The sequence below is a fragment of the Centruroides vittatus genome, unplaced genomic scaffold, assembly GCF_030686945.1.
Source record: "Centruroides vittatus isolate TY-2023 unplaced genomic scaffold, ASM3068694v2 contig_4, whole genome shotgun sequence".
NCBI lineage: Eukaryota > Metazoa > Arthropoda > Arachnida > Scorpiones > Buthidae > Centruroides > Centruroides vittatus.
The window spans coordinates 1,330,505-1,342,630 of record NW_027122214.1 but is presented as its reverse complement, the minus strand read 5'-3'; the positions used below and the strand labels follow the sequence as shown (position 1 = coordinate 1,342,630).

Below are 12,126 nucleotides of genomic sequence, written 5' to 3'. Positions count from 1 at the left end.
TGCAAAATACAAATCCTTAACTTTACATATACAGTTACACAGCTTATTAATAAAGAATTACCTCATTATATAAAAGGCTTGACATGTAGATGCCAACCTCTACTATCAATGAAACAGCATGGTGTATAAATTATACACCATAACAAAGATAACAGATTTATCAGAAATACTGGGAGTATATTGTGTCCAAATCATGGATGAAAGATTTGGCTGTAGTCTGGTATATATTAGCTCTACAGATAGATCAATAACCAATAGAATAAAAGAGCACATGTAGAACATTGAGAAAAATAAATCTAACACTGTATGCCAGTGAAGTAATGGTGAAAACTCAAAGAAATATTAAATTTCTGTTGAATTAATTCTATTGACCACATAAGAGCAATAGAAATTCTAGAAGAGAATTTAAAGTGACAATGAAAAGGAACTGCATCAATCACAAAGACTGAATTGTTATCAGCAGTGTGACAGTTGTTTTACGACAACCTCCATACAAGATTTGAAAATGGTGGTTAATTATTACTTTATTATGGACCTTATATAATACTAGCTCATTATATATTATATAATGAGCTAAGTCTTTATTAATAGGCTGTGTAATTATTAATGTCTGTAAATTTATGGATTTTGAATTTCGAATACTATCTAAAAAAATTTTTGAATAAGGTTCTATGAGTTGTATAACTAATTGATGTTCCAAAATAGAATACACTATATATTATAGTTGAATTTAGTTTTGACATTGTTCTGTGTATAAATCAGGCTGAACATGTTTGTTAAATTATTTTAAAAATTTTTGCTGGAAAGAAGAATACGTTAGTTGTTGGACATCCTAAATACTTAACTTTATTTTATAAATTTCATGAAGTATTAAGATTATGTATTTCTAATTTTATTTTATTTACATGGTTTTCCATAAAATTGTATATTAAGTTATTGAATACACAACTTAGAAAACATTTTGCAATCATTTGAGTTTTATATTTTTTTATTTATATTGAAATATTGTAGAGTCGTTTATCCGAATCAATTAGGGACTGGGGTTGTTTGAATAACTGATTTTTCAAATAACCGATTATGTACGAAAAAATATATTAACCTGTCCGATGTTGAAATTTTTCTCCATTGCGTGTCGCTTCGTATTGAATTTTCGTCGATTTTAAGCCTAATGAAAATTTTTATAATAATAATCGAGGCTATTGTATTGTTAAAAATTATCTCTTTATTTTGTACAAACAAAATAAATATATTGAAAATATAAAAACATAAAAATTATACTTTAGAAGTAAATCTAGTATCAAAAAAGTTCGATTCAGCATGACACAGTCCGACTGGAAAGTGTTCAGATAAACGACTCTCTACTGTATTTATATTTATGATAACATATATTGAAACAATATTTGAAATATTTAAATATAAGCATATTTACAAAAAATATCTTGGGCATACTTGTAAAAGAAAGCAAAAATAATGTATTTGAGTTATAAATTATTGTATTGTTTAATTATATTGAATTTAGATTAAAGAATAATTTTAAATTAAAAGAGAAGAGAAGAAATTGTTTTATTGTAATTTTATGTATAATGGAAAGCTTTCAAATTATTAGTAATTAGAATTAGTTTACATGAAAAGTATTTTTGTTACTTATTAAACTTAAAAATATATCTTTTAAGGCCAAAAGTATTTAATGAACCTGTGATATTTCTGGGAGCTGACGTAACTCATCCACCAGCAGGTGACAATAAAAAGCCATCTATTGCTGCGGTAAATATTAAAATTAATATTTAAATTTAATTAATATTAAATTTTATTATTCTAAAATGAAATTACAGTTGCCCCTTGTTATATCATGGATTCAGATATATTGCATGGTTTTTGGCCCCTAAAATTTTAAAAGCACTTGAGTCAATAAATTTTTAAATATCGATTGCTATTGAATTTTTACTTGCAACAAAATACTTATTTTTTCCTACCATTGTCCCTGAAATTACTACTCAAGCAGAACAAGCAATAAAACAAAGCAATGAATTTGACAGAGATGTAAACAAAATGTTCTGCTTGTTTAGATCTCGAGTGGACAGATTAATTATCATTGGTCAGCCAGTGTGATTGTGTAAACTTTCATTAAAACATTTTAAAATTTGTTGAAACAGAAGAGTTGTGTGCTTTAAGACACTATAGTAAATGTCTTGGAATTGGCTAGAAAGTCTTTTTATAATAAATAAATTTAAAATGTAATCTTTGAATCAATATGTCTTCAAAATGCATGAATGTTTTTGTCAAATTGAAATTAGAAGCTATCAAAAAAAAAAAAAAAAAGCAAAACAAGTTACACTGAGCAAGTAGTGAAAGCAAATGAAAAAATCAATTGTGAATTTTAAGCAGCTAATCATTTGCAAGCAAGAGAAAACATTATCTCAAAAAACAAAACAGCTTTCAATATTCTATTGTTAACCACATTTGTTTATTTATTGAGAAAAAAGAAAATAATGCTGGTTGAAGGGAATATTAAAAAACTGTGAATTACAAATCTACTCTATTATATGAGAAAATTTCTGTAATCATCTTGAAAACAACAAGAACCACATGACAACTAGTGGAAAAACAATTGGTGGTGAAAATTTTTCACTAGTGAAAAAGCATTACAGTTCCAAACTTCAAAGCATTTCACCAAAATGGTAAAATTCTCTGGAAACATCATGCGTGATGTGTAATATAAGCTCAGAAATTTTAGTACTTGGTTATATTGCACTTTTTGTTCCGACAAACATGATATAATGAGGGGCTACTGTATTATGAATAATACATTGATCATTTTCAATATGATGTAAATAAATTTAAAAATTTTTTTATTGATTTCGAGGAGTTAATCCATGTTCTCATTTATTTTGGTTGGGGTGTATTTGGGTGGGATAGTGGTTTGGCTCAGGATGTTGTTTCTGCATTTACCATCATTGGTGATAATTTTTATTCTTTTAATAATTGGAGGTGTGGAATTAGTCCAGGTCCAATGTCTCATATACTACCTTCCCTTCTTTTATGGAAGGAGTTTACCATTTACCAGCAAGTGTCAACATTTACCTAGTAAGCCAGTTCTAAAGACATCACTCCTAGATTAGTTTTTGTCACAGGACATGAATTCTCTGTTTCCTCAGAGAATCTTTTCCTTTTTTAAACATTGCTTCAAAACCATTTTGTCAAAGATAGAAGAAACTTTTTCTAAATGTGACTGGTTAACTAATTGGCATAAGGAGCATAAAGAATGACTGACCTGCATTGGAAGGGAAAATTACTAAGCTTACTAGTTTCAAGTCAGTATGTATTAATAATTTTTCCTTAGTCTTACTTTTTAAACTCATTTTACAATAAATTACAAGGAATAATGTTATTTTTGGTCTAAGAGGTGGCAATGAAGATTTAATAATACTAGAAATGACCAATCTTTTAAAACCATTTGACAGTTGTATGGTTTGATGTGCAATGTTGTAAAGTACTATTTTTTTAGTAGCTTAGGAAACCGACTATAATTACGGTCGGTGAAACTTTTGTTAACCTAACGGGTACTTTACGCGGATTCGAGATTAGTTTGCCAGGCCTGGGCTTTTAAGCGTGCACCGAAAAATTAGTAATAATAACGATAAATATCAAGTCAGATCAAAAGTTCTGATATATTTAATTAGCAACTAGAATGTACTACGTACAAATGTCAATAATCCAAACAAAATTTATTAACGAAAATCAACAAGTCAACCCGACAATAAACTCAGCTACTTAGCTTAACTTAATATTAATTTCCCCTTTGAAAATTCGACAATCAAATACTTAGAAACTATGAACAAAATCTCTTACTAATTAAACGTCTATCCGTCACCTCACTATACCAAGAAAACTATTTCCTCAATCCTTTCGATATCGTCAAATCGTCAATCAAACTCCTCTTTAACACCTTGGATCGTCCAACTATCAATCTGGACTTCTATCAGAAAATACTTCGCTTTCGAATTAACCTCTCTCTCAAAGTCGCCTCGATTTGGAATTCACCTCGGTTTGGAACTCACCTCTCCTTCTTCGGTTAACATACAGGTTTTATACTGTGAGGTGACGTCACACTTGAGCTGGGTTACTCCTCTTATTTACATACTTAGTTGCTAACATTAACTTTCTGTTCTGGCAGCTTTAAGTTTCCAACAAAGCTTATAAACCATTTACAAAATATTTATCATAATTTTCTGGGATGTTTAAGACGGTTTATCAAGTATTTCTCTACTAGTGATTGTGGGGACTCCCCCTCCATTTTTTTTTCTGCGGACTGTTACTTCCGCCGGGCAGCGCAAGTGCACAAGATTTTTTCCTACGGCGCTTATTTCTCCGTGAGTTGTTTTATCTTCATTTTTCATTACTAATAAGAGAGTGGTGGGGAACCTTCGTCCTAAATAAACATAAACCCCAAACAAAAGATAATAAAACGGAAATAATAATAAAATAAAAATAACGTTCGGACTCAGTTCCTTACAATGTTTGCAATTAAAGAAAAACATCAGTCTTTGCAATTATTCCATAAAAATAAGACCAGAGATTTGTTAGATGAATATTGCAAATTAAACGAAAGCTATAAATCATTATATAATGCTAATAAAAACTATTTAAGGCTAAAATTAATCTACAATTACAATGCACCAAAGATACAAAAGAATTTTGGTCATTAATTAACAAATTCAGGACCATGAAGAATTTTGCAAATGTACTTTTATGTGAGGTCTGGTTCAGTTTTCTGAGAGAGAATTTTTCTGGTACTTATATGATTATTTTTTAAAAAAAACTTCTCTGGCATATAATTCTTAGATGATTCATTTTCTCAATCAGAATTATATTATGCAGTCAGAAAATTAAAACTTGATATGTTGCCAGGTCTAGATAATATTCAAAATGAAATGACTAAAAATCTTCCCACTTAAATACTAAATGATATTTTAAATGTTTAATTTGTTTAAACCAAGCAAAGAATTTCCTGCAACTTGGAAACAAATTAGCTTTAAAATGTTATATAAAAAAAGATTGTAGATCAGTTACAAATAATTATTGGCCAATAGTATTAATTAGTGTACTAAGAAAATTGTTCTCAACTATATTGGCAAGTTGTCTTCAACTCTGGATGGAAGAGTACAATTATCTCTTTTCATGAAGCTTTTGTGAAGAATAGAGATGAATATAATTTGTTTATTTTAAATGGAATTGTTCAATCCACAGTTTCAAGAAAATGGAAAAACTGTATGCAGGTTTTATAGACTTAAAGTTTTTGATTCTGTTGATCATGACATACTATGGTTTAAACTTGGATGAATGGGTCATTCTTTAAATTTCATTAATTTACTAAAAAATTTGTTTTTGAACATATGTTATTTAATAGAAGAAACATCTTTTTGTACAGAATTTGTTACATCGAACAAAAGATGCTCAAGAAGAAGCTTTAACTATAATTCTTTTTCTGAATGATTGAAATTTCTGCAAGGTCAAAATTCTGAAATTTCTTTATCATCATATGTGAACATAAATTGCCTCTTATGTGGGCAATGTTTGTTTGTTGACTAACAAGCATAACACAGCAGTTGCTCTTCAAGAAAGATTAATTTGATCTGTAAATACTGTCAGGACAACTGACTAATCATTAATCTCAAAAAAATGAAATAATGATTTGTTGAAGATGTGGCAAGCTTAAAAAATTGGATAAATTTTATTTAGAGAATCACAAACTGGATATTGTTTCAAACTTTAAATATTTAGATATTGATTTTACCATTTACTGTTCATTTTCTTTTCATTTGGAAAAAGTTACACTAGATGCTAATGCAAAAATTTTGAATCTAACCAAGCTTCTTGTTAAATTGAGAATCTCTTTGCTTAATAACTACTTTAGTTTATTTGATGCACTAATTAGATAGAATATTTTATATGCATTTCTTATATGGGGAGTATTATTGGTAGACAAAGTTGAAAAAATATAGAATTGTTTTTCTTCAAACAAGTTTTTCATTTAAATTGTTCTATGCCAAGACCTATTATAAGAATGGAATTGGGTAGGCCACCTCTGGATGTTAATTTATCAGTGGCGTGCCGTCATTGGAAGCAGTGGAAGTGCCACATCCACCTTCCAATGACCTTCCCTTGTATCTTCTAAAATATAAATTTTCATTGTGAATTAATTAAAATTAATATTTTATTATAACTGCATTATGTATCTTATTAAAAAATTCTGTACTGTATGTGGAAAAAAACAATAAGATTGCTAATGTATATTCGAATGTCAGTGATGGAATGGAAGCGCTTCTGAGACAGCTTTCATGGCAAGAATAACTGAATGGTGTAAACAGCCAGAGGGCATTGGCGCATATGCTTTACAGAGACCAACCTCAGCTGGTGTGTAGTTTCCACCAGCTAAAGCTGGTGGAAACTACACACGTGCAACGCTTCCAACGATTCTATTCCTTAGCCACTGGGTAAGGAGCTATCTGACTAAGTGAATTGTTTGATTTAAAAAGTAAAGAGTATTCAATGTTATTTTTATGTACGTTTTTTTTGCAAAGTTATATTTAATTACAGTATAATTAAAAGAAAATTATAATTATATTGACAGATTTTCAGACATAAAATCTTTAGAATTTTTATCACTCTTAGATGTTTTTCATAATATTAAAATTATTAACAATTTTTCCAAGCATGTTTTAATTTTTTAAATGAAGTAAATTTTATGGGAAATTTTTTGATTTATCTAAATTACGTAGTGAATCGCAATATTTATATTCGTGTCCGGACTATATTGACAAGTAACTCTTAAACATAAAACATATTATAATTAATGTCGATCTGAACAAAGACGTACTAAAAGAATTATATGATTTAATATCATTAATTTTTATGGCACCATCTGCCAGTGGGTCTGTTGAGTGCAGTTTTTCGACCACGGAGCGAATTCATACATGGCCAGGAACATTCGGTCGGAGGAAAAATTGTCGTCGCTGGCGTTGCTTTCGACAGAAAAAGTGCTTTTAAATACGTTGATGGAGTCAACAACCAGCAACTTTTATGATAAAGTAATTAACGACTTTGCAGAAAAAATCGGCAAATAGAGTTAGTTTATAAAAAATTAAAAAAACACAAGTTTTTCTATCATTGTTTGTATTGTATCAATTTGTATTATGTATGTATTATTTGTATTTTAGAACTAAAATACATAAATTGTTTATTTTTGTTATTTCCAGTATTTGTTTAAAACTTTTATGGAAATTTCATGTACCGGACAGGTCTGACTTGTCACGAAAAACGCGAAAAAACGATTAATTTAGAGAAAAATTTATTAGTTTAAAAAAACATAGGTAAAAGTCGTTTGTAGTCGGACACTCATTGTTTATATCAAACTGCCAGGCAGAAACCATAAATCGTGGAAGAAAGTTGTCCTATGATCGGTGGAAAATCGAATTCGTCTTCAATTTTGACTTTTCTCACTCTCCAGGTAAGAGTCTCGTTATGTTTAGTAACAAGGGACCAACCGCTCTGGAAGCGTGATTGAGGGAGAACGATCAATCAAAATGGATGAAAGAAACAACGGAGATTGATATAATCTCCGACAATCGAGGACACCTGGCACTCGGTTAATGTTCCGAATAACCAAAACGTAGCGTGTGAATGCGCAAAAAAAAAAAAAAAAAAAAAAAAAACAATTTCGGGTCTATTGTGCCAACCTGTAACCCTTGCCACTTTGAACTTAGACAGTGTCTCTGACTCCAATGGACGAAGTCTCCTCATGCCTTAAAGACTTGTCAACACCACTATCCCGGGGCCACCTTCGATCGACCATCGAAGAACCACATCGACGCCCAGGATGTCCGAATGGCTGATTGTTCTAAAGCAAACTATTTTGTACATAGTATATGTTTATTTTATGTTAAAATAAACATAGTATATGTTTATTTTATGTTAAAATAAACGGTTTTTGTCAGATACTTGTTGTATTTGTCTCTACAGCCACCACCCATGTACGAGTGGACTTTAGACCATTACTGACGCGCAATTAACTGATTGCCCCTGGAAGTCGGCTTTTTACAGAAACACAGCTTCCCTATCATCAAATGTCACGGCACGCCACTGTAATTTATCACTTTGTTTGCTACAATTCTGGAATAAAATTATCACTTTATTGAACAATGATTACTGACAATTGATATACGGGTATCCCTTCTACAACACCAGTTTTGCTCTAACACAGTTTGAGAATTTGGAAATCATATGTGCAAAATTTCACTTTTAAGTGCATACTTCTTTATTCAATATTTTTTATTCAAATAAGCATGCATGTTATCTCAAATTTGCCCTCGGATTTTAAAATATTAAAATTTTCAATTTGTTTTGTGCCTTTTATCAGTTTTAATAAAAATTGATAGTGCAATTTCTTTTCTCTTGTTCTAGCTTTTTTATCAACCAGGTGTTGCTTTTAGATTTCAAGCTTTAACTATCACTTTGTTTTGTCTTTAGAGATTAATGTACATATTTAGTAAAGTTTATTTAAATATTTTTAGTTAAGTACTCATTTGTAAAAATGACGAACGAAATATGGTGGTATTTCAACACTTAACTGTTTCCAACTGGAACAATTTGGTGTTCGAACACAAATTCTGGAAAAAATCGCTCGGTCCTTGATTGAACAAATGCGACCCACTAGAAGAAATTTCAATTAATAACATATTTTAATTTTTTTGTCATACATAAGAAACATTAATATTTTTTTATTAGTATTCATTTTCATGTGTCTATAATATACTGCAGATCTTGTAAAAATTCAAGTATGCATTTTTTACAAGATCTGCAATATATTATAGACACATTGCAAAACTGTTTTTTAAAGCAAACATATCCACATAGCATGTAATTCAAATATTAAATTTCAATTGAAATCAGATTTAGAGGACTAGTATTAAATATAAATGTTAACATAAAATTCCAAACATTCATTTTTTACAATTAAATAAATATTTATCTGTTTGTTAAAGGTTGTTGGTAGTATGGATGCTCATCCAAGCAGGTATGCAGCAACTGTTCGTGTGCAGCAGCATCGCCAAGAAATTATACAAGATTTATCTTGTATGGTTAGAGAATTGTTAATTCAGTTTTATAAATCAACCCGTTTCAAGCCAAATAGGATAATTTTTTATAGAGATGGGGTATCGGAAGGCCAGTTTCATCAGGTATATTGTTTCTTTTTATATAAAAATAATCAGTAATTTAGATTCTTAAAATTTTTATTTATTAAACCAGATATTAATATGTTTTATGCAATTATAGTCAAATATATTTTAATTTTATTGTTAGAATCAACTTTTCTTAATCTCATTTATTGACCTTGAACTGGATTATTGTAAATACTTAAAGACGAAAACCCTATTCCAGCAATTATTTTTAAATTTTATATAATGCTTTTGGCTATCTATGTAGCCATTCAAAAGTGTTCGATCTTGACAACGCTACACAGATAGCCGAAAGCATTAGATAGAATTTAAAAAACTTTTTTAAATGACTTTACTAAAAACTTTATTTTGATAAACTATAGGTTCTTGCTCATGAATTATTAGCTGTTAGGGAAGCCTGTATGAAATTAGAAGTGGATTATAAACCAGGTATAACTTTTATAGTAGTTCAAAAACGTCATCATACCAGATTGTTCTGTTCTGATAAAAAGGAACAAATTGGAAAAAGTGGTAACATTCCAGCTGGCACTACAGTTGATGTTGGTATAACACATCCAACAGAATTTGATTTTTATCTTTGTAGTCATGCAGGTATACAAGTAAGTAATTTTTCTCATCATTTTAATTAAAACTACAGTAGAACCCTGACTATCCAAGCCTCAGTTATCTGGGACAAACCTGCAATCAATACACTATTTTTCTTATACGATAATTCATAAAAGAAAGTTTAAAATGGTACATGTATTAAAGTAACTACAATAATTTACATAATTCATGTTTTTGTTCTTATTGTTCTTAAAATTATTGTGCATATTAGCTGTACAGTAAATAATGTAAAATTACTGTTCTTTTGTATGATTAAATTCATTAAGATATAAAAAGAGGCATAAAATAATACCATATAAATCTCTTATATTGGTAATTTTTAGTCTGAAATGGTTGGTTGTTCATATCATCAAAGTTTTCAGTTATCTGAGGTAACATTGGTCCATATTTACCTTGAATAATTGGGGTTCTGCCGTAAATAAAATTAATATGAAAAGCAATATGTAAGTTTTTCTGTCAAATATTAGTCTTTATGAAAAATATATTTCTCAAAATAATTTTTTTTTTGTTAAATATGTTATTAGTTATTGAAAGTAGAATAAAAGTTTTATTTAAGAAGTTTTATCTATTTTTTCATAGTAAACAGTCAGGTTTTATTTGAATAATTGTCTATAAAGTAAACTTTTAATGATAGTAGAAGATGGATATCAGATAGTTATGACTAATGAAATTTATTTTACTTTGTAAACAAATAATGTTAGAATTAATTCTATACTTTTAAGTTAGAAAAATCGTTTCAGATTATTGTGTACTTATAATTGATAATTCATTAAACAGATTAATTTATATTTATGTTGAAAATTTTACTTTTATATTGAATTTATTTTGGTAAAGTTTTAGTTAGGTTTTTTACAAGAGCTTATCATTTTAATAACATAGGAATAGGAAGGAAAGGTAGTGTGGCCGTCCTCACAGATATAGCCACCGTGAAAGAAGGAAGGAGGGGAGGCATGGTGCTAGGGGAGGGGCAGGTAGAAAGGGAAGACGAAAGGGGGAAGAGGAGAGATCATAAGTGCTTGCCAGGTTCCATTGATAGGGACCACTAGAAAAATACAGGCCGTGCAAGTTATACAGGGTAAAAGTAATCACATACATAAACAACCATGGTTTTATAAAGAAACCCGTAGGTAATACAGAGAGAAATTTGGATATTACGTTGTAAATAATACTAAAAGTACAAATAAAAATACAAGAGAAATGTGGATGATTACATACAGGAGACCGAGTCATGATACATAGTACAAAGAACAATGCCCTCCAGTGATAGGTAATCCAATTAGTGGCTGCTTGACCGCTAGAGAACGTGACGAAATGGACAGAAAGGACAACAAAGGTAGCCGTGCCTGGTGGTTGGGTTGAGACTGACAGCTAAGTCATAAGAAGAGATGCCTTCTGGGGATGCAGCTTTTTAGTCCTGATTATTAGTGGGTGTTGTCACTTGTCAATGGTTGAACTTCAGTTCCTTGTGAGCCTTCCTGGTGAATTCTACGAATACCATGCAAATATTCTTGTTGTTAATGTTTTCAGGTGAGCAAGGCCATGCAATTCCCTCGCTGATTGAGGTGGAGATGAAGTGGTTCTGGGTGTGGGAGAACCATACACAATCATAAATGATGTGCAGAGGATATCAGTTGAGACGTTATTGTCCCATCCCCTTGATTAAGAAATCTAGCAAAGTAGGATCGTTTCAGATCCTACTTTGCTAGGTTGGCACCCATGCCCAGTTATAAACTGGATGGAATTGAAGTCTGGGGTGAAGTGTTGGGGAAGCTTAATATTTTGGAGAAACTGGTGGGTAACCCTACCCTTATTGCTTGATGTCCACTGCTGCTGCCAATGTCATGGATGGTGTTGTTGATTTAGTGATAGACCCAGAAAGGTAGAATACAGTTGTAGATTTTCCCTTCATCATTGGCCGCCTTCTTTACCAGAAAGTCAGCACTGGGTTCAAGTACGACGCCAGCCAATGGGTAAGGGGGGGGCAAGATGATGTAAATTGATAGAGGATATGAATTGTATGTAGGTAAAATAGAAACGATTCATAAAGTTTTAATCATTTACTATGTACCGGAAAAGAAATATCTCAAATAAAACATTTTCTTTAACTTACAAGAAGCCTAGAAGATTATTTTAATTAAAACTTAGCATTTAAATAACTTTTTCGAATTTCCAGGGGAGGGCAACTGCCCCTCTGCCCCTCCCCCTGGCGACGCCCTTGACTGGGTTGTTGCTGTGACCTCATATCCAGCAAAAACCTTAGATGAGTGAGGGTAGCTATCTCAGC

The 12,126-nt window shown here is 30.6% G+C and overlaps 1 protein-coding gene across 1 annotated transcript in view; it reads left to right on the top strand.

Annotated features, from left to right (window-relative positions):
- Window positions 1-12,126, top strand: part of LOC136976253 (protein argonaute-2-like) — a 104,963-nt gene that overhangs the window by 69,642 nt on the left and 23,195 nt on the right. The window contains exons 15-17 of the mRNA XM_067271476.1: window positions 1,674-1,764; window positions 9,042-9,236; window positions 9,599-9,835. Coding sequence (XP_067127577.1) covers window positions 1,674-1,764; window positions 9,042-9,236; window positions 9,599-9,835 — 523 coding nt within the window. The remainder of the gene's footprint in view (window positions 1-1,673; window positions 1,765-9,041; window positions 9,237-9,598; window positions 9,836-12,126) is intronic.